The sequence below is a fragment of the Perca flavescens genome, chromosome 20, assembly GCF_004354835.1.
Source record: "Perca flavescens isolate YP-PL-M2 chromosome 20, PFLA_1.0, whole genome shotgun sequence".
In the NCBI taxonomy this organism is placed as follows: Eukaryota; Metazoa; Chordata; class Actinopteri; order Perciformes; family Percidae; genus Perca; species Perca flavescens.
Window position 1 is genome coordinate 18,664,496 of NC_041350.1, and position 24,218 is coordinate 18,688,713.

The 24,218-nt window shown below is 40.9% G+C and overlaps 1 protein-coding gene across 4 annotated transcripts in view; it reads right to left on the reverse strand.

Annotated features, from left to right (window-relative positions):
* Positions 1-2,952: 2,952 nt before the first annotated feature.
* The window catches only part of qkia (QKI, KH domain containing, RNA binding a), an 85,101-nt gene continuing 63,835 nt past the window's right edge, over positions 2,953-24,218 (reverse strand). Inside the window, exons 5-8 of one of the 4 annotated variants that reach the window (XM_028565149.1) lie at positions 14,363-14,450; positions 12,533-12,973; positions 10,427-10,501; positions 2,953-9,199 (exon numbers count right to left, since the gene is read on the reverse strand). In XM_028565149.1, coding sequence (XP_028420950.1) covers positions 9,183-9,199; positions 10,427-10,501; positions 12,533-12,973; positions 14,363-14,450 — 621 coding nt within the window. In that variant the 3' untranslated portion in view covers positions 2,953-9,182. Of the gene's footprint in view, positions 9,200-9,654; positions 10,502-12,532; positions 12,974-14,362; positions 14,451-24,218 lie in introns of those variants that run through there. The other 3 variants (XM_028565150.1, XM_028565151.1, XM_028565147.1) reach the window with 3 other exon arrangements.

The window sequence follows — 24,218 nt, forward strand, 5'->3', positions numbered from 1 at the left end:
CTGACATATTATTTGCAGCTATCAAGGAGAAGCAGGAAATGTCCTCAGTAGCTTTTCCTGGAGAGATAGATAGGCCTACTCTTCAGAAGACCACCTGTGCTATACAGTCCAGAATGATGAATTTCAGAAAGCGTCACAAAATGACTCTGTTACTGATTCCTGAAGGAGAATTACTCTCTCTTGAAACAAAATAAATAAAACCCACTAACTTTTCCCTCAGCTGTCTGTCTTTCTGTCTTACTGCCTCATTCTTTCTAACACACACACACACACACACACACACACACTCACAATCCGCTGCAAACACACAAAATCCAACTGCTAGACTATGTCACTCGCCACAGGTGCCCAGAGAACTACAGAGTTGTATTCATCAATCTAAGCTTGACAGCTGCAACAAATGCACACTCTAAAACAACTATCTCTCTCTCTCTCTCTCTCTCTCTCTCTCTTTCTCACACACACACACACACACACACACACACACACACACACACACAGGCAGCAAGACACAGAGAAACAGCTGCACTCTGATGAATGCCCTATATTCATTCCACAGGAAGCTGGTTCATCTGTCACTTCTGATGCAACCCTTCCACTCTACCCCTTCAAAACACACACACACACGCACACACACACACACAAGTTCTCTTTCTCTGATTAGACTCCCAGCTGGTCTCTGCGACAAATGCTCCTTTGATGCATCTTCCCGGGGGCCAAAGCCACCATCAGCACTCTCCTCCTTCCACTTCTCTGCTTCTTTCTCGCTCCCCGCTTCCTGCATGACATTAAAGTCACTTCCAGCAGCCCCCTCTCAAACCGTTTACTCCCCACTGTCCTATTCAGCAGCTCTGTCCTCCAGCAAGAGGATGAGAGAAAGGAGAGAGAAAGATGTGTCCTTGCCGTTTTGGATTATTTCCTGCAGAGTAGCCAGCTTGAGCCGTAATGAGATGTCCACTACAAAGGCCTTTGTTTTTATTACTGAATCAAATAAAGGAGTGGGAATACAACTGTGAATACATCCAACTGTACATTTGCACCGGTTTACTTTCACAGTGTGACAACAGCTGGCTTACTTCACCTTCTCACAGGTCGTAAGTCATCAGGAAGCCCATAGGAGTAGTACACTGGTGTGAATGGGAAGATGGTGCAGCACTGACTCATCAGTTTGACAGGGTAGAAAGTGATAATTACCCACTAAAGTGGCAGGTTGCCATTAGTTTCATTGCAGGTTTTAGAATTCTGTTGCTTCTGCAGCTACATTTACATGCACCTGACTCCCCCTGTAACCCAGAGTTGACATGATATGTTTGATAATTAGGGTAAATGTCTGGGAGGATGTGCGGTAGCCTGCAGCAAACATCTCATACTGATATTGCAAAATAAGAGAAGAAACATGGAGGGACGTCTTCGTTTTTTGATTTTTCATCTGTGATTACCATGAGGCGATAGATGAGTATAGAAACACTCGTTTGCATTATGTGCAGAAATCAGATTAAGGTATAAGCATACATATATTTAGTAGTTCTGGTAACAGGATTATGCTTCTGTTTTCAGCCTCAAAATAAAGTGTGTAGATGACAGCAGTTGATTCTCATGTATACACATTAGATGCAGCATCCTAATTGACAAGGAATTATTTGAGTACTGACCCACTACTACTACCACAACTATGTATGCAAGATATGTATTTGTTCCTCATTGTTTCCTCACGGACATATGAGAATATGTTTAGGATAGTAGTATCCTTTGAATACTGTTTCCCCAAATAAGAAAATAGGTTTTAGGTTGTATATGTTATATTGACATGGCATGAACAACTATATATTTAGTTTGTTTGCCAAAAAGTAATTCACAGACTAAAAATAGACCCCAGAGAGGTCAAACTCCCTGTAGGATCTCTTATGGACAAACTGCTATTAAAGCCCCAAAGACAGAAATCATAAAAATTATTTGGGAGAGGTAGTGCTGCACAAAGAGTAAACACCAATTACTGATATATTGCATTGTTGTTGCAGTGTGAATTCATTGTATTTTACCGTTATACAGCCAGGGCCTCTGAAACCAAAGTAATAGGCCATTGCCTTTATCAAAATCATTTTGTTTATAGGCAATTCTCATACTAATTAGAAAAAGTCAGGAAGTATAACGACAATACGAATATTGTGTGGGCTGTTCCAAGCAGAAATATCGGGTTAAATGGAGAACAGTCTAAAATCGAGGCATGACACATTGAATTTTAAATACATTTTATGATAATCGCAGTATTGGAGGTCTTTCAATAAGAAAAGTTCTGTCTGATGTATGCCATTTAATGACCGTTGGATTGCTGTTTATAGACTTAGTGAACATTTAAACACTGCATCTCATGATGTGCAGCTTTTAGTGAGAGGTTAACCTCTGCAGTGAGTTCAGTGTGTAGCAGTGACACGCCGAGACATAACTGGCTTTCTTAAAAATAGATCTATCCATAAATAGTGCCAGCGCTCAGTTTGCAGCAGAGATATGAACCTTTAAACAATTGTCACACTACTTCATGTCATCTATCATGCATGATTGCTGGAGGGGTGAAAAACCTGCGAACAGAAATGCAGAGGATGTATGTGCCAGTTGTTCCTCAAACCCGACGTTAAGTCAGTTTAGAGCCCAGAATGAATGCATTTGAACGCTAAATACCATCTCCAGACAGAAAGCTTTTGCTGTGTGACCCTCGCAGAAGGTCAACATTTTACCACCATCACACTAAAATCCAAGAGAGGGCTTGATCTCACTTTAAAGGCTTAGGCGAGAGCTATTTTTCCAGTGTTGAACTTTTACATTTTATTTCGTGCAAATGCCGCGCACCTACCTTTAAACGCCCCCAAATCACAGCAAATCCAAAGAAATGATGTCACCGATAAAGAAGCATGAGTGAAAAAGCAAAAGGACCAGTCCAGGTAGAGCAGTCAGAGGGAAGCTTGTAAATATGGTTCTTTATTGCACACATGACATTTGTTTTCCTTTTTTTTTTTTTTGGTGTGAGCAACAAAAACTGGCATTACATGTTTTACACCCTATTCAGAATTCTCAGTCTAACCCTCTATAAAAACAAGGTAACACAAAACAAAATAAAGGCTACTTCACATAAAAACTTACAACTCCACAAAAAAAAGAGAAAATCTCACAGATTTTAGTGCACCACTATATGGATGAGGAACTTACAGTATATACCACTAGTATAATTTTAGGAAAAAAATATTATACTTTTTATGCATACTTATCACAGTCAAAAAATAAAAACACAAAACTCCAGTGGGGCTAAAAAATAATTCTCATTCTGTATTTTGGTAGCATTTGCCCTTTAACCACCTGAGTGCTTCATCGCTGAGACCAATACTGATTGGTTTACCTGCCGTTTAACTCATTGGAGGAATGTTTGTTAAACAGAACATAAGAAAAATAAAAGATTGACAGGTGAAAAGGTAGTTAGTAGATAAATGCACTGAATGCCCTGCGACAGATTTGAAAAGGCACTGAGAACTAGGCCAGAGATGGCAGCAGTATGCAAACAGGCGTTTACTGCATACTGTCGTCCAATCAGAAAAAGAAGTTCTCAGCTGATCAAATTCAAAACAGGATCCATTAAGCAGAAGTTTAATGGTGGGAAATGTCTGCTTGTTTCCCAGTTTATATTTTAAAGAGTATGTGCATTTTGCTGAAAAAAATAAATAAAAAGCATGGGCATTTAGTTTCTTTTTGTGCTCAACAAAAAAGCTTTTGGTGAGACAAACGAAGACAGAAAATTGGCACTTGAATGATAAAGTACAAAAATATATAATTTCCCAATCGCAGGAAAAAAGGCACTTTATTTTTTACTCACAGACGTAAAAATATTAGGCAGTGTTTGTAATGCATTGTGCTCTTGAAAAAAAACTCCCCACTTATATTTTTCATCAGTTTGGTGGTTGAGGGGAGTCCGAAAACCTCTGACGTATAAAAGGCGAGGCTTGTGACAGCATAAATATATCGACTGCCAATGGACGGATTTTAGCTTTAATTGAATATGGCACAGAGAAGCCAATCAAAAACATTGAAGGCCAAGCTTATATTATAAATAAAAAATGCATGGCTGACAACACTACATGTATAAAAGGGGGAAAACATGTAAGGCTGGCCAGTAATTCAATCGTTGTCTCTACTTGCTGTTTAAGCAGGTGTTATAGGCAAAAACACCCGTTTTCAAATCAGACACAAAAATGTTAATTTCAGAGAGGAGAGAAATGTTAAGTTTGATGTTCAACACTGTTAATCCTTGTTCTTTGCTTGCTTAGACATGAATAGAATCGCAACAGTTAAGGCCAAGTTGTTTTTTGTTGTGCAGATTTAAAAAAGAAACAAAAAAGAATTAAAATCTGGAGGCATCACTCAGTGGGTTAAAGTAATAATCAGGATTAATGAAGTTAATCTTTTGCTTGTGTGTCAGTGTCAATACCTTGAATTAGTGGAGGAGGAAAAAAGCTGAATAGAGAGAAGAGAACTGAATGAACCCAGGGACGAGTGCACTGACACAGTAGTAAAATGAACAACACATACTGGCAGCGTTTCAGACGAGAACAATAAATACCAGCTAGCTGAAAAGCCATATCAGCGTTTTACACTGGAAGGAACAGTAAGGTTTGTTTTGATCCCAAAGTACTTCATATTGGCATGGTGTACTGGTGTGTGTCTAAGCATTATGGATGCTCCCAAATGGCCCAGTATTAGCCATTATATCAATAAGCTGAATGGGGAGAAGTGTTCACCAAACAGAGAACAGCTGGTGATAACTATAACGCTGCTATCCAGGCATAACAAGCCAGGGAGGCAATGGAGGAAAAAGATTGGGGAGAGCTTTAGACTATCACATAAAAGTCATCTATGTGTCTGTTGTAAATAACTCCCATCTACTGTTTGTGTGCTCATGAGATGTCCTCCTCTCTACATAATTCACAGTAAAAATGTATCCTGTTGAGATGACTAATATGCAGTATTTTGCACAGATTATAACTAATGGTTCGAGAAAGAGGACACCGGTGCAAAATGTGTACAGACATATCACCCTTTTAATCAGAGTGAGCTTTGTTCAGCTGATCCCCCCCCCCCGACACTGCGACATATCCTGCCATCTCACGGGGTCAGTGACACAGAAGGACAGGACGATTAACAAGAGAGTTGTCTCAAATAAGAGACAACGAGACACAGCAGCGGTGTTGGAACTGAGCGGGGAGGGCAAGTATGAAGAGTGTCAGCAGATTTCTCCAGCACAGAGGTGAGAGTGCGTGAGCGGGAGTGAGGGACGCTTATCAACTCGTGCAGTTTCCAGTTAGGTTGAGTGTGCATGTTGAGTAAGTGTATGTAGAGCATTTGTGCACAGTTGACTAGAGTGTGTGTGTGTGTGTGTGTGTGTTCAGTGTAAGTGGTGGCCAGACACCAGTTTTAATTGTGTTAGTCCGTGAACCAGACCAAGGTAATACATTCATGAAACTGGTTAAAAACACAAGACAAAATATCAGCAAGTTAGTAAAATTCTTACTAAGAATGTTTTATTAAAATAAATGCCAAGAGGTTAATAAGAAAAATAACAGCATACACCATGAAAACTAAATGCAAGCATGTAAAAATACTTATGACAAGAAAACTAACAAAGTAGCTAATGAGTTAAACAAGCTGGGAATTGGCAAGAAAACAAAACCAAATATAACAGGGAAAAGGCAACACTCCCCACAAGAGACAGTTTTCAAGATGTAAAAGAGAAGGGATGGGGGGAGGAAGAGAGGGGCTGTTTAGGGGGGAAAAAAGTTGCAGTGGGTCTCATAAAAAAAAGCACTCAGAAACATGATTAATATACATATAAAATGAGATTAGAAAAATACATTATAAACCTGTAACAATGGCTGTTAATTACATTATTATACATGTAGTAGGCAGGCCAGAGAGAATACGGTAGGTATAGAGTTAACCTTTCACCTGATGGACTTATCCAGCCTTTCACAATGACACAGCAAGTTGTAACATTGCAGAGGGAAATTTCTTAATACTGTCATATGCTGAATAGCCATCACTTGCTCCACTTTAATATTGCATTTCAATTTAAAATAACACTGAAAAAGAAAAATTTATTGACCTTTCGGTGTAACAGCATGATGAAAGAGCTATGAATAGAAAAACAAACTGCCAAGGGTAATATTGGGATCTACGAATTCCTCAATTTCTATATTATGAGTTTAATTCACCTTCCAGCAATAAACTGTCAGTTGTTTCAGTAACTGAAAACTATTTGGATGTGAAACAGCATTGCTTGTTTCATTATCCAGCATTTCATTCATCCATTATAAATCTTGTTATTGTATTGATAGTTTGTTGTCAAATTGACATCGAGAGACATGGACTGGATGCTTTCAGTTTGCAGCTGTTGAAACAAATGGGCTTAATGCCAGCAGGGACGATTCCCCCCCATTCCCTATCCATTCCCTTGAACGTTATGTATTTTTCTCAGCTCATGATCAAAACATGTTCTGGCAGACTACTGCATTGCTATTGGCAGTTCGATTTGTTCTAGGAAGTTAATCACAGTCACCAAAAATCTCATTTCATGTCATTAAAATCTAAATAAAAAGAGAAAAAAACCTGCACATACAGCAGAGTAAAGGGCCATCAAGTAAAGGAAAGGAAAAAAAAAATTTCAGGAAGACAAAACCATGGCACATATTTTAGCTGGTCAAAACGACTGCTATTCTTTTTGCATAGAATAACTTCGGTAACACCACGATACGGTGGGAGCTACCCTGCTCAACTATTCAGAGCGTGTAACACTAACAATTCCTCTCTGCGCCGTCTTGGTGGGTGCTGGATATTATTGAACACAACTGGAATACTCAAAAAACAGAAACCACTGTTGATAAGGCACTTTGATTTGATCCTTTTTAAAACTCTCTTGCTCTGATCCTCGCTAACTTTTAAGGGTTATGACTGTTTTGGTCTTCGTCTTCCTTTCCAATCATATCCAAGATAACAGCACTTTGTCCTCACCCACTCAGTTTTTTTTTCTGATTTCCCCCTATACGGTTTTAAACTTTTTATTTTATTTTTTTTAGTTTTTGTAACTGCAAGTAAAGTATCAAAAGCTAAAATTGCCAAAAATAGATTTTTCAATTTTTTTCTCTTCTCCAGCACCCTGTAAAATTATCTATTTTTTGTTCTCTTCTGTATTTGTATATGCAATGACAGATATCTACATTTTTATATATTTATATATATATATTTATATATAAGACGTATGTATAAAGCAATTTGAACAGGCAGGCATGGCTTTCACATCCTATTTTTTTCTTGAGAGAGTTGGAAAAAAAAAGAAGTGTGGGCTCAAGAGTGAGGCTACGATCACAGGGAGGTGTGACACATTGTGGATGCGCTTTTGGAGGGTTCGTCATGTGCTCAAAATAAATGCTTCATCACTAAAATAATCAAAACTAAAAAATGTATTTGCAGGAAGGCTCAGAGTATGCCTACCTGATGTCCTAATTGATGACGGGTTAAAAATAAAAAGACACTTAAAAAATTGGCCAAATGGTGAGATGAAAAAAATTAAAAATAAAGAAATAAACACTTGTTTGGCAACGTGGCTGATGAAACAACTCAAGATAGAAGCCTCATGACAAAAGCATGTACAAGTTGTACACTTCAAAGTGCCCTTCCCCTAGCAATGTACTGTATTTGAGTAGCTTGTTGATATTAGTGTTTATTGCCTGCATTCACCTCCTCAGAAAAAGTAGAGCATTAATGGGTCAAAACTCATCTAACTGACTGGCTGTCTGTTCCAGCTAAAGGCAGGCACCTCAAATTCACACCCTTCCAAACTCTAAAATCACGAGAGAGAGAGAGCCCTCTGTGAGACAGATGCATAATGGCAGATATATAATTCATTGGAAAACCCTTTGGCTAAATATGCACACTTAATACTTTTTTTTGTCTTTTCAATCACAGCTCAGCTAACTCATTGAAATATTTTTCTAAATACATCAGGCACTGTATAATGGATGTAGTGTGGATGGGGGCGTAGCAATGAACAGTAGCTAATAAGCACTGCTCCAATGTCCCCGAAGCCTCAGCACACCCTACTTTCATTGTAGTATTAATTAAAAAAGAAACACACACACAAAGACCCATCAGCCCAAATAGAGACCTTCCCATCTTGCCCTTCATCATTTCTTAGTTTCTGCAGCCTGTTTCAAACATCAGATTGCATTTTGTTTTCCAGAGATAACCACCTGCCTTATTTTGTATATTCAATTTAAGCAAAGCTAATTAGTCAAATATGAATAACAGAGAAACCAATATCAAGTGGAGAAAATGAATCAAAAGTAAAGCAAAAAAAAAAAAAAAAAAAAAAAAAAAAAAAGACAGAAAAAAAAAACATAAATCATAAAAAGCTTTTCTGCAATCATTTCAGCCATGCTTTTTAAAAACGGGACAGAAAGCAGTTTGGAGGGGCACACCCAGAATGTGTCAGCTCATAGTTACATTTTAGAGCTCAACAACTGCACTACATGTGAAAAATGACAGAAATTAAAACAAGTTAATGTGGGAGTATGTTCTCTTTCCTTCTATTTCTTTTTCTCCCCCAATAGGTGGGTGTTTGAACAGGGTGGGGCAGGTAAAGGCTTTTTTTTGGAGGAAGGGGGATGATGTCATTACTCTGAAACCAAATGGTTTGCGTCAAATAGATATTGAACTTTGAGTCACACAAGTGAGGTCACCAAATTAGAGCAATTAAAGGAGGGCGGTTGGGGAGGTTGGGGTGGGGGTCTTTATTGCTATATAATTCAGTGCAGAGTTATGAGTAATACCACAAACACATCCACCCAGTATATGATTAATGAAGAAAAAGAAAGAGAAAGAATGGGAATTTAACTCAATGAACAGAAGGGAAAAAAATGAATATTACACAACTTTGTTGGGTTTTGTTGTGTGTCTGTAGAGATTCTGCATTGGTTTCTATTTTTTTGTCAGAACGTGTTAAAGTAACTGTATGGGCAGGCGCCTCTCTCTCTCTCTCACTTGTGTCCGAGAGGCTAGCAAAAGGCAATTACCAGTTAACTGATCAGCAGGCAGGCTTGGGGCGGCTCGTCATTGGGTGAAGAGTTCAGAGGTCAGAAGGTCATGTGTTAGTTGCCGGTGGCGGCTAGGTGGTTAGAAACAAAAACAAAACAAACAGAAAAAAAAGATAGAAAGGATATTAGTGTCAGCAAGAAGAGACTGGAATGACATCATTTTAACAATAAAATGAATGCAATCTCTTATGTCGCCCCCTGCTCCTAATTCCCTTGCCAATGTGAGATGAACCCAGCTAATCTCAATATTAATCATGACGCGTTCACATCATGATCCCAACTACTAAGCCCCCACCCTGAAACCGGTAGCTCGGCGGTTTAATTTAAGCGCACATTGCCCCCAAAAATTAAAACAGAAGCAAAGAGAGGTCGAACAGACAAACAAAATAAGAACAAAAATCTAGTGTTTTAGTGTCTTTCAAGTTGGAGTGCAAGTTACAGTGTGATTAGTGGTAAGGAGACTCACTAATGTTATGTGAGGGATAACTGACTAGTGTTAAATGTGCAATGAATAGATGAATCGATGTTTTCCGATTCTTTCTTTTTATTTAGCAGTATATTTTTATAATATAAATATACACAAGAACCATAAATACATTTGATATAAAATGCTCGAATATAAATTGACAGTACCTCATGTACAAATGAAATGTTTAAAATGTGTTTTAGCTTCATTTTTTTTTTTTGCAATACACTGGAGAGAAAGCAAGCTACCTCAGCTTATGTCTGTGCGTGTCTATCATCCATAGAAAAATAAAATGCAAAATAAATTTAAATTTCAAGGTAAATGGTGCGTGGTAGCAGCATGGCTACTTGTCTTCTGCCTATCAGGTCTCTCAAATACAGTATAGAAATGCTTCTCCTTTTTCTTTGCTCCTTATGAGCCAAGGAGATAAATCATGTATGGGAACAAGCCTGCCCCATTTTAGGCTCTAATCTCACATCAGAGGAATGTATACTCCTTTAATACTGCCTGCAAAGTACTTTCTGTCCTGGCTTCACAGCTGCATAAACCAAAAGCTGTTCCGATCACTTTTGCCTGAGCTTTGACATATACAACATCTACATAATACTGTATATGTTAAGTACTAAATGTAAACAAAATGTGCATACCACAATCAACCATTTAGCTGGTGTGTGGATGTATGGGGTAGGAAAAGTGGTGGGGGTAAAGGAAAACAAAAAATACAATACAGACGATATACAAATTCCCAACTAAGGCATCGAGGCAAAATAGGCATAATAATCATTGACAGTCATCAATCAATAACAGAGTGTAGCTAAGAGACTAAACTGACCTCTGTCAGCGGTCACAATCCTTTGGTAAGGATGGACCCGCGTGTCATGCCGTCTCACTTTAGTAGCCATTGCACCTAGATTGTAACAGTTCCACAAGGTTAGAAACCATTCACTTTGATCAGGGGAAAAAAGTAAAAATTTTTTACAGTAATAACATTCACATTTTTAACCATTATTATAATGCTTGGATAATACAATACACAGAATAGCAACATAATACAGTTTATAGTACATATACACACACACACACCACACACACACACACACACACACACACCAAACAGAGCTTTTTTATGTGTAGAAAAATGCAGTAGAAAAAAATATGCCTTTTTGGAGTTTTACTTGGTATTTAAAAATGCATAACTTAAGTAATAAAATTCCACAGTGCTCAGAGAGTTATATAGAGGACTCTTTGAAAAGGGGGCAGGCAAAAGGTACAGGCTTCTGGGCTGTCTGGAAAAATAATGTGATTCTTCCTCTGGGATCCAGAGGGGGATTGAAAAATGTGTCTCTTTATTTTGAAAGGTGGGGAAATCCAATACAGCTCTGATCGTAATTGAATAGCGCCAGTCACCACCTGCCTCTCCCTTTTTCTCTTTCACCATTTCTCTCCAGGTCAATCTGTTCACTGGCTGCAGAGACTGTCATTTCCCTCTTATATTTGTCCAACTTTTCTTCCTACTGCAGTGCTTGACACTGCCATGTGTACATGCATACACAAAAACTGTTTGCATGTCACTGTATGTTCAAGTACTACAAAAATGTGATGCATGCAGGGATTAAAAAATAAATAAATCAAGCCCTCTCAGAGGAAAAGGGGACATGGGAAATAAGTTATAACATTCAAGAAGGATTTTGTTCTGGCACTGTCACGTTACGAGCGATTTTGGCTGATGGCTACGCAGCCACCTACACTACTCTTAAGAAGCAGATGGCCTGATATTTCTTTATTCTCAGAGGAGCCAATGGTGGCTAGATACAGTAGTGCAAGAAGCCAAACCAAGTGCATGAGTGTGTGTGTGTGTGTGTGTGTGTTCCACAGGGCCCTGTGCTGCTGAAGGCACCAATCGATAGTGTGAGTAAATAAAATGCACTAAGCTGGTGTAACCCTGCAAGTTAAAGAGAGAAAAGCCAGTCAGCTGCCCCTGTCGGTTCTACACATGGCTCCCAGTGGCACGTCAAATACACAGGTCAGCTAAAATCAAGCTTGTGTCTGCTGCTGCCAGATGATGCCACAGACAACATTAGAGAAGTACTGTGTCAAATTAATGTTGGAAAGCAACTGACAAAGGCCTCTTCAGTCTTAACATAAGGAAACAGCTTTGCTTTTGTTAACTACAGCCTCAATATAACATATGGGGTTCATATCAGGTATCTCTCTGGTAGCAAATGTGTTGAGCTTAAAGCACCATTGAGAGAATATATAGACCCTCATATTGAACTGTACTCCTGACACAGAAACTAAGGGGAGCGTCAGGTATTAAAACAGAGCTCAAGTTCAAGAGGGGTGAGGCTAAGACAATTGAGAGAAGGGGAGGAGTATAAAAAAAAAAAAAAAAGGGAAGACTGGAGGAATTTAATGAACATCCCCAGTGGGAGTGAGAGAGGGACTATCTACAGGCATCAAGGCCTGCCAGCAGAGAACAGCACAGAGAAATGATTTCAAAAGCTGCAGAAATCCGAGGGGATCTGCCGCCAGACTGAATATGCCTCCAGGCCAGTGCATGAAAGGGTTAGAGAGCAGGCTCACTGTATGTGAGTGGGTTTCTGTCGGCGTGCCTCATTTCACACTGAGGCGAATGCTCCTATATGAACCTTGCAGAAAAGAGGCTATGTAAACCTGAGAGCATAATTGTTTGGCGAGAGCGTAACTAAAACAGTGAAGTAACCTTAGTCTAAAAAAAAAAAAAAAAAAAAAAAAAAGAAAAAAAGAGAACTTTCCAAGAGCCTAGCCCTCATAAGCACATTTTTGTCCCCTTTTGCCTTTTAAATACAATGTCCATATGAGCCACATAGCTGGTCATCCCATTACCAAGAGCTTCACCAGCACATCCACTCTGTGAGTTTGTCTGTTTTTGATCCTCAGGTGGACACGACATATTTACCTTTCAACAAGTCCTGACTGTGGCTCATGGCAGCTGCATCCAGCACCCCAGCTCCATGGTAAAACAAGTTGCCCTCCTGTCCATACTGGCTAAAGCTGGCCGCTGTACCTGCTGGACCCATGCTTCCCCAGATTCTCTTACCTAGAACCCCACTGTGCTCGATGGGGTACTCCAGCAGGGAGGTGGGTGCCAGGGCGTAAGGGTAATCGTAAGGGGTGGTGTAGATAAGCCCGCCATCCGGTGTGGGAGGCACCAGGGTGGGGGTGCCGTTGGGCAGCATGGCAGCCATCTGAGTGGGCCGGATGAGGTTCATGATGGGGGCCCCAGATGGAGTTTGGGGCCGGAGTGCCTGGGGAGGCAACACCTGACCTGTGGGGGCCGCTATGAGCCGTTGGCCCTGAGCGTTTGCTGCTGCCGCTGCAAGAGAGAATGCAAGGGTGGCTGCCATAAGCAAGAGAGCGAAAGACAGGAGTAGAAAGAAAGAAAGAAAGAAAGAAAGAAAGAGGACAAGAGATAAAAGTGTAGTGTGGTTGATCATAATCACAGATGAACAGTGAAAGGTGAAATACAAAAGAGGATAAAGAAGAGGGAACAGGAAGTGGCAGGTAGAGAGGGGAGAGGAAGGGGGCAAAAAGGAAAATTAGTCCATGCAATGATCATGGTGGTGAACCACAAAAACCACAATCTGTTGCAAAGGAAAAGTCAAAAAAGCCAAACAAAATTAAAAATGACCCCTTACACCAAAACACAGAAAGCACAAAATGCTGCTGTCAAGCTTACAAATCACCAGAGCAGCTATACATTCATCTTCTGGAAATGGCATAGGTGAGGTAAACAACACACATGCCAACAGAAATGGAGCTGTTGACTATATGTAGAGGAGAAACACTCAATGAAGAGCAGGTTTCAAAAAAGACTGATCAGGAATCATGGCCTGAATATGAACATCACTGAGCACAACGGGAACCTACTACATTTCATTTGTTAAAAAATGTTGATCCCCCACATAGTCAGCAGTCCATTTAACTTGGATAACATAAAAATAAACACACAAAAATCATTTTTCAAGTGGTTCTGCATCAGTACGTGCCGTGAGCTGTGCCACAAAAGCTTCCCCAAAGGCAGATCAATTCAATCAGCTAACATGTAAGCAGATGTTAAATAAGGAAAATTACATTAAGCACTTTAAGTTTAATTTCCTAAACTTGAGCCCAAGTATATAGAAGATCCCAGATTATGATGTTTAAAATCACACTTTATGTACATGTTTGGGATTTATATTATTTATTAATACCCAAATCATAAATGTGATTATGCATTTAGAAATGACATTTGGTGATTCAAGCGCAAACACTGTAGATGTGTGAGCTAGTGACTAACATGCAGAGTAGAGCAGGTAGAATACAGCAATGTGTTTAAGGTTAAGAGTCCGCAAAAAGCAAGTGATACAGAGCAATGGCATCTGGATTGCAGGGAGAAGAATTGATGGAGCAGTGGATAAAGAGGAAAGAAATACGGAATAGAACAGAATGGAAGTTGTCCTACTCATGGTTGGGTAGGTAAACATAAATTGTTTGGAGAGCTTGAGAGAGAGAGAGGTCTGCTAGTGGTCAGAGGTAATATGATTTATGTACACAGCAGGTCTGACTTCACTCTAATTTAATGGATGTAAACAATATTAGTTAACGAGAAATACAGAAAATATAATATATAATTAAGCATGTATAAGCATGGTCAATACAGATTAAAGAGTTTTTGTTTATGATGCAAAATAAATTGGATTGCATAAATTGCTGATATATATGTGCGTATACACGGAGGCTCACTTACGTGCTTTGATGTTGTTGTCTCTGTATGTCCCATTGAGGATCGCTAGCTCCATCAGCTGCATCTTCTTCAAATTGTCTTCTCCCTCCGCCTGTGAAAAACAGAACCTTTAATGTCCATTCATAATAACACACCACACATTTATTCCAAATCATTTCACAAGCTGAGGCCCCTTTATAGGCCAATTGAAACAATCCACATGACGACCATTTCACCTAACTACATGCCCAGGTGTTGTTAAGAAGCTACATTGGGGCAACTAAATCATTTAGACAATACATGTCATCTGTTCTCCACAATCGCCGGTTGGATTGGGTTTAGTGAAACAGAGATGGAGGTAAGCTAAAGTGCCGTTGTCATGGCAGAGTGCCTTGTTGTTACTAAAATGCTGACAGCCACATTAAGTGTGGGAATGCATATTCACAATCCATATCAGAATGATAATTACTGTAATTTTCTTTGCTCCCTTGTGCACAATCAAATGTGCAATAACCGCCCTGGCTAATGTCAGTCCTGTCAATTAATGTTTGGATAAATAAATACAAAAGCCGCAGCCACTGTCATTATCGCCAAATTAGGCGACTGAAATTATTCACGGAAAGCAATTAAGATAGCACCCCTCCTCCCACTCACACCCATCTATTCCTCCCCCTTTACTTTCTGCTCCACCCCACCTCCACCCCCAAACTCAATTTCCCCTTAAGCTACCAAACACTCAATAACCATGACAACACAAAAGCCCATGATTTTCCAGGTTGTACATCATCATTACTCTCCAAACTGAAGGGTGCAAAGACAGGTATGTGAAACTGACGTCAGTTTGTGAACTATTGATTTCATGCCTTTTGCTGCTACCAAAAAGTTAAGATTGTGATGCTTTTTCATCATTTCAACTCACAAATCCAAAGAAAGGTGACTCATGCTACATGTACATACACTCTGCATTGGCACATAAATGCATCATGTGTACACAGAGTAAGGACGACCAGCCTATTAGTGGTTACAGTAATGAAAGCAAGAAGGCTATGCTGAACCTCCTCTGTTTCACTATTCCATCTCTGCACAGAGTGAATCTCCTGGACCAAGTGTAACAGTATGCTCTATTCAGAGGACGATAAGGAAAGAAAGATGTGGAAGGGCAGAAAGAAAGAAAGAAAGAAAAAAAGAATGAGGGCTCAGAGTTAAGCCCTCCCATGAGACTCCTCTTCAACACGGCCACAGAGAGAGGAAGAGAAAGAGCGAGGTTAAGCAAGAGAAAAAGTGACAGAGGCTGGTCTCCCTTGACTAAATATAAGGCAGTGGCTTCAGAGCAGTCACAGTATTCAGCTGTGTGTGTGTGTGTGTGTGTGTGTGTGTGTGTATAATGTTTAGTGTACCTTAGAACTGCCAATTAATGAAGCAAGGAACTTCTTTCTACTGATTTCTCTCTATCTACCTCCACTGTGCTCTCTTTTCTTTTAATGGGGAAGTCTTCAAACACAAAAATGAAAAAAAAAAAGCTACACATTTTCCCCTGCAAAGACAGACAAAAGGCTAGTAATGCAAACACTAGTGATGCGACATTCTGTTCAACATAGAACAGAGAGTACTTTATCAAATCCTAAACTATCCCAAGTTATCCCAATTAACATTAAGTAGTTATGAAAATTCTAATTTGAACACATTTTTTTAAACACTCAAGTAGCTCTTAAATAGTTGCCAAGCCCCATTTTGTTCCCTCATTAACAGGCCTTGGAGGTGAAGAGAGAGCCACTTGACATGCAGAGTCAACAATGACCAGACTAGGTTAATTGAACATGGCCCACGTAAATGGCTAGCAAGTAAACCCTACTCAATAGAGAGCCAAAAATCATTGATGTAAACAGTACACGTGACCAGACAAGCCTTGAAATAGCTGCCTATCACACCTAAAAGAGAGCAAAGTAAACATTATTGAATCCAATTGTTTTCCAATCTACCGGTTACTTCCTTTTCTCTGTGCTTATCTTTAGTTATTAACATCACAAATTAAATCTTAGATCTTGACCTCTACAACTTAGTTCAATAAAAAAACAAAAGACTACACTCTGCTAATGATGCCTACGAAATGAAAACAGACGTTTTTTTCCTTCCGTCTTTGTGTGTGCATCTCCCAAAAACTGTCAGTGGTTCTTTGGAAGTGGGCCAGGCTGACTTGCTAGACAAAAATGAGAAATCAGGAAAGGAAAGAGAAAAAGACTAGACAAAATAAGGAGATAACTTCACCAGATGCAAATCACGAAGGGGGCCAAATGCATTATGCTTTCATAGCTTAACTCAATAAATCATATATTTGTCTTTGCCTTTTATTGTCACATTATAGAGAGCTGTATAAACACTACCCACTCTGGTGAAACCGTTATTTGCGAGATAGCTTTTCCTTTTCCAACACAGGCCTGTTGTCTCCCTACAATAATTCAAATGGCTCCTTAGTCGTTCCTCTCAAATCAAATGAGGAAAGCCCTCATGAGCAAGGTGGCTACACTTAATACCTTGTGACAAGAGTAACCATTTTAAAATTCAGACAAAAATAATGAGCACATTTTGGGGACTATTTGATATGGGTTGGTCTCTCATGTAACTGTATATGTATGAGAGGGAGTACAATAGGGATAGCTCGGCAGCAGCCTGCAGCTCAGGACAATTGCATGCTGGGATACGAGTGTTAGGGCTGCTTGTGTTTGTTGTGTGATGATGGATCTGCAGGGTTGTGGGGGTTAAATGAGCAGGGGGCAAGAGGGTGCCACCATCCATCCAACTCTGCATAGGTGGCACACTGCCTGTTGAAAGGAGAGAAACACAAAATAGAGGGCAGCGAGAGGGGAAGAGCACAGATGCTGCTGCTAGGATGAGGTGTGCGCTGCTGTGTGTGAAATGTGTGTATCCCCAGTAGAGTGTGGATGATACAGCTCCATCTTCTCACTAAAAGTTTGTTAATTTAAGCCCCCAAACCCAGACAGATTGTTTCCGTTTTACATGTGAAACAAGCTAATTTTCACTCAACATACAAATTCCCTACTGCAACATTTCCCTACTTTTCTCAGTTTTTGTTCTCTGTGGTATTTTGTGGATGTTTGGGAAGTGTTGGCAGTGTTTGCCTTGGTTTTATCTACACAACAGCAAGATGGCAGATACAAAATGGCTGCAGACAGGAGCCGTGAGATCAGGAGAAACCAAAAGATAATGCTGGTGACAGAGCTGGAGTTGACTTGGACCAACCTAAATCGCGTAGCCTTGGGTGGACTGGGCCAGCTTCCCACCGCAGAAGCACAGCTTAGATGAAAGTTTGATGAACAGCGCCAGAGAGAGCAGTTAACACTTTAATGTTGCCTAGCTCAAGGGGCTGCCACAATTAACAGATTCCTCAGTCAGCATGCACAACCCATAAGAAAACATTCACTTAGACAGAGCCATCACAAGGACCGTGTGTGTGTGTGTGTGTGTGTGTGTGTGTGTGTGTGTGTGTGTGTGTGTGTGTGTGTGTGTGTGTGTGTGTGTGTGTGTGTGAGTCTATAATAAATCTGGTTGCTGAAATTCCCAGAAGAAGAATAGCTGCTTCAATGAGATGGATGAGGAAAGGAAGTTTTCCTTTATCATCCCTAACATGCATGTGCGTAACAAACACACACACCCACACGCTCCTGTCCATCAGCGAAAAAGCCACTCAATAAAGCTGCTCTATCCACAAGAATCAGATTCAATCAATGATGCCTATTTGTGAAATCAGCAGAGCGGTAAAAGCTATCAGGGAGGAGCAAGACAGAGGGATGAAGGAAGGAGGGAAGAGAAGCAGGAGGGAGGGAAAGGGAGACGGGAGTGCGATGAGCTAAAGTAGGTGAGCCGTGTCCCACTGCGACTACCTTACAGCCCTGCGATGAGGTCACTAGATGCATGCTAAATCACTGTCATGCTGCACTCTTTTGTGCCTCTCTCCTGTTCAAAGCTTTTGCTCATATGTTGATGACATACAAACTGTAGCTAATGTCAATTGTTACAGACACTAGAGCTCAAGTCGATGATATATACTGTATGCGCATGTGGACGACAATAAGCAACAGATGAGCAGCTGTCTGAGAGTGTTTATACGGCTGCGCCCTCACTCTCCCCAGCACCCCGACTCCAGGCCCTTTCCTATCCATCTCACCCACTGGATTAGGTTGGATGAATTTGCTCATGTCTATGGCTGCAACTGAGGGGGAGTTTTTGCTCATATCAGGCAAGAGTCACCGTCTATGCAGCTCAGCTCACCCAACAGCTCCACTCGGAGAGATGAAATGATGAGCAGAGGCCGAGATAGAAAGAGAGGTGGAACAAAGGAGTACCAGGAGGAGAAAAAAAGCACTGCAGTGCAAGTACAAGAGAAAGCGTGAATGATTGTCTTTGAGTTGGTGGAGAGGTATACAGGAAGAAGAAAGGGATAGCTGGAGAATATGTAAAAAGAAAAGACAGACAGCATAGTGAAAACCAATTTGTCTGTTCCCCTGTGGGTTGACAGTGGCTAAGGCCTGCTTTCCTTCCCTGGCCTCACTGCCAGTCATCACAAACAAGCGTATGTTCTCTCACTCACACACACACACACACACACACACACACACACACACACACACACACACACACACACACACACACACACACACACACCTTAGGCCTTAGCAGGGCCAGGCTCTCTCTACTACTCCAATTACCTACGCAGTAAACACAGCCTGCCCTGGCCACCTCCTGGGATACAGAGAGAGGCAGAATGTGTAGAACTAAGAATAAGAGGGGAGGGAGAAAAAATTCTGTGGCATGAAGGAGGTGGTATCGGGAGCCTCGGGGAGGGAGGAGTAGATGACTTCATATAGAGGGGTGGAACTAGTAGTGGCGGCAGCTGGTTATTCTCCCATTCCCCTCCCTCTCTTGCCTCCCTTTCGGTTCCTTCCCAAACTCGAACATCTGGAGGAAAATGATTACTCTCGCCACGCTGCCAAGGCGACTTATCAACAATTCCACACTCTCCAGAAGTGTAGGGTTACAGAAGAAGAAGGAATTAGTACTTGTAGCAAGCTTCAAATCAGCTCCACACATATAAATAAGTGACAAGAAAGTTCAATCAATTCATGTCAACTAAAGCAAACTTGGAAGTTGGATAGGGGTAATAAATGAAAACATGTGTAGCAAACCTGATTCCCATGTTTTCATCGACAAGACAAATCAAACAATAACTCTAGCAACAACAAAAAAAAAATACATTATATGCCACACACACACCTCTTTCTCATCAATCAAATACTAACAAGTAAAAACTACATATACAATAAATACATAAAGACACCATTTTCACTTTTCAATACTATCAAGCAACTACAGGAGAAAAAAAATAACTTTTTCCTTTTCTTTGATGAAAAGCACCTTTAAAAGAGTGTGCTGGAGTAAGCGCTGCATGTCCTCAAATTCACTGCTGCACTTTCAAAGGAAATTTTTTCCTCTGCCTTGCTCCTCGGCTTTTGTGAACATACAGTATCTGCCAAGGGAATCAGCTCTCAACTGTATTTTCCTTTTCCCCAAAGAATAACAACGCAATCTAATGCAACTCTCCTCTCTGACTGTCTTATACCTTCACAACACTCCAGCAAAGCCTCTTTATTTCTCCTTTCCTCCTTTGCTCCCTTCCTCACTCCCAGACAGCTCTGTTAGCGACGTGCGCCATTAGTCATGCTAAACCACCAACACACTAGCTCATTAGCATAGAAGTGAACCTGACTCCAGTCAGATTATTACAAACTCATCACGGCTGCTCCGCCCCATTACGGTCAATCACACAATTTATTGAGGAACAGTTGAAAATGGTGACTTACAAAGTCAGGAATAACTCTTCTGTTAATACATTCTGCATCATAACAAAGCTTTTAAGTGCAAAGGCCTCAGAGTTTAAGTGTTCTGTCTGATGTAGCGTTGGTGGGTGCTTAGAGTGCAACAATATGTTGCAGAAAAGATTTTATTTAATTGGTAGAGTCTACTTTACTCCCACAGCTTCTCTGGGGTTATCCATAACATGCAAAGTATGGTTGGTAGACGGGGCCCTGTCATTGGCAGTGGCCCCTGGGTCTATGGGGCTTATAACAGCCTTTTATTGTGCCGAGAGGACTGAAGTTGGCAGCCTTGGTTCTCTGTTCTAGTCCCATCAATATCAACTGACACACATATACATTAGAGTGTGGATACCCGACCCGAGCAGAGCACGACGGGCCAGGATAAGGCATTTGTTGTAAAATGGTGCTGTGGCTCCTTTAAGAAAGCTGTGTGTGTGTGTGTGTGTGTGTGTGTGTGTGTGTGTGTGTGTGTGTGTGTGTGTGTGTGTGTGTGTGTGTGTGTGTGTGTGTTAGAGAAAGAGAGATAGAGAAAGAGGCAGCAGACGTGTAGATGCGACCGGAGCAGAGGTGGTGGAATAAGTTTAAGTTTTGTACACAGTTGTGTGCAGTGTCCGATATAAACCCCAGACTGAAAGCCAAGTTCATTCATTTGCTCACCAGAAACGGGATTTTAACCCCGGCATTATTCATTTTATAACGTCAGCCCTGGAGGTTACGAGTCTCCCCTGGCTTTCTGACCACGGTCGGAAACAAAGCAATCAGGAAAGGTTAACACATTGAACATTTTAAATTAAACAGCTTATAATGTGGGCTTGTTGCCCCGTGTGCGCTGATGCATTCATCTGTTGACATTTCTGAATGCCTTCCTACCTACACTTGCTTAATAAAAGCTCGCTTTCCACACAAACAAAACGTACATGTGTCATTGGTATGAGAAAAAACAAACAGATTTGAAATGTGTCTGGCTCGGGCATAAATATCTTAATACCTGTCGGGCTCAGGTCTGGTTCGGTTACTGCTCTGTTGGACACGGGCCGGGCTCGGACAGAAAAATGTGGCCCGATCACCACTCTAATATACATACTTAGTGCCACTGCCAGGAGAAAGGAGAGGTAAAAGAGAGGACAGAAGATATGTTTTTCTACCAGCTCACTGGACTCTATAGAACCAAAGAATAAAAAAAATCTGTTTCTTTTCCATCAAAAGCTTTTCCAATAGTACAAGGGGAAAAGCTGTGCGGAAATTTGGAGTGATCTTGTTTATCCTCAGAAACTGGGCTGGTATTCGATGTAACATAACAGCATTAAGAGCGGATTAAACTTCATTTAAATAACCTAGAAAAACATATACAGATTTAACAACAAGATTTAGTATATTATTAAAGGTTGTTGTCCTGCATCGGCTTTGACAAAGAGATGATATTACAGACTAAGAGCAGAAAGGATCATTCAGTTCCACCATGTTGTAGAGCCCAACAAACAGCTGTCCGTTTCTCCTGTCCCCCTTCTCTCATCATCCGTTCCCTTCCTACCATTAACATTTCCTCTGTCCTCCCAGCCCATATTCCCAATTTGCATCCTCAAGTCTCTACCTTATTCATCCACTTCTATTCTTTTTCTCTTTCCCTCTCTTCCCCTCCCTTTATCCCTCATTCCACCAGGCTGCCAGACGGTGTATTGTTCTGTTGCTGCGATCCTTTAATGCCATCCAATCGAGCAGGGAATATCTTGAAAGGATTTGGCCAGGGATGATTTGGGAGCTTTAAATACTGCTGAGGGATTTGAATCATTCAGAGATCCTGACTCCTAGGACAGGGATCTAAGTACCTCCTGCAAGATGTGGATTCATCCTTTGGATAGATCTACCTGGACATATGCAGTCAGCCCTTGAACACCATTTTTTTAACTACTTATTTTTGAAAGACCTTCATTTTGTGTCCTCAGCTTATCTGGCTTTATGCAACCTGACAAAATCATCATCCATACTTCCTTTAATTACTGCAACAGGCAAGGGACCGATCTGGGAGTCCAGTTTATTCACATGAAACTGAATCTTATCTACAATGAAATATGTCACACTATAGGGCTGCTTGATTATGGAAAAAATAATAATCACGATTATTTTGGTCAATATTGAAATCACGATTATTTAACACAATTACTCATTAACATTTGGATATAATGGATAGTGTCCAGGGTATAATCTGTTAGTGACCTTTATCTCACAGAAAAGGCAGAGGGACCACAGGGTTAGCTAACGTTAGCTGTTCCCAGACAACTGAGTTGGTTTTGCCTGATTGTGCTCACCAAATGCTGCTGCCATCTTTATTCGCGCTGAGTTTTTAAATTCCAGCGGATAATATGCACACGACTTGCCTCCCTGACTGGCTTCGGGAGGGGCGGATGTGCGCGTGCAGATGTGCGCGTGTCATTCAGAACACAAGACAAAATAAGAGTGTTCTTGCAAAACAGAACATGGCAAAATAATCATTTTTTCTACTATTTTGGTGATGGTTGGGAGCCAAAATCAAAATTGAAATCAAAATTCAATTAATTGCACAGCCCTATCACATTACCAAAAAAGACACTAGAGACACACTTTCACTATGATCCTTTTGATGATTTGGATCACTGACTAAGTCCAAAGGCCATGTCGGTTCCCTACAATGCATTGCTGTAAATGTATTCCATTTTCTTTCTAGGATAGTGTTACAGATGTTGCGTGCCTTCTCTGCCAAGAAGAAAAAAAAACATTGAGATTTCAACAGAACTTTTTGAACAGAAAAGAGAAATGTTTTGGTTTTAGTTTTGCTGTGCCCCACTGAAAACAACCCAAGTTCCACAAAAGGAGAACTGGTCAGCGCAATAGACAGCAAGTGAAGTATTGCAAACATCACCGCTAACAAACAATAACAGTGTCAAAGAGAAAATGAAGGGACGGCGATAAACAAACCAAATGAACCAAAGTGAGATAAAAAAAATAAATAAGCTTCTATAGTTGAGACGCCATGGAGGCAAAGAAAGCCATCAGTCCAGAGTTGGCTGCTGGGACTGAGAGAATGGAGTTTGAAATGACTTGAGCGACGGCTGGCAAAGCGAGGCATAACAGACTGTAGGAGCTGAATTTAACGGGCGGCCTTTGGGCTCTCTAAACGCTGAGCTCTACACAATCCTATTTTCCTGCCTAAACACTGGGACACAGTCACTAGAGAGGCAGAGATGAAAGTGCTGTGTGTGTGTGTGTGTGTGTGTGTGTGTGTTTTCCCACTTCTCAGATGTTGAAGCTTGGCCCTGGTAATGCCCCTGGGAAAGTTCAAAACTACTATGGGTAGACAATGTATAAAGCATGTGAGAGACTAAGGCACAGAGAGTAGCAGAGAGATGGTGCAAACAAGTCCCAAGCAGCATTGCACCTTTGGAGATGCATAGTCCTAACCGCAGCTCCTCAACAATTGATCAACAGGCATATGCACACAAGAAAACATCCATACACATATGCACACATCTGCATTTCCTTGTCTCTCTGTGTGGAGATTAAGGAGACCTTCAAAGAGAAGCAGATAGATTGGCCAGAGGCCTGCAGGGTCCCTCTACTTGCCACTGGAGGACCAGGGCAGATTAAAACTGGCCAGTCTTCTCAGCCTGCCTCGTTACCCGCCTACTCTTCCTGCGCACTGTATTAGGACACTTAAAAAAAAGCAAACACAATCAGGTGGATTAGAAAGCTGGCCATTTTACAATGATGTTAGGGACCTGGGTGGTTAGGGACTGAAGTGCATGTGTGTGAACTGAAATTAAAAGGACAGTACAAGTGGGCAAGGCAATTTTCTAAGTGGTGCAGAGGGCCTGTGTACATAGAACGCACCTTCACTGGGGATCTTGGCTGATTTAAAAATCTAAATGAATGAGACAAGAGAAGATACAGGACTGATTCCCCTTAGAGGGAGGGAATAAAAGAGATGGATAAGGAACAGTATGATGCTTCAAGGA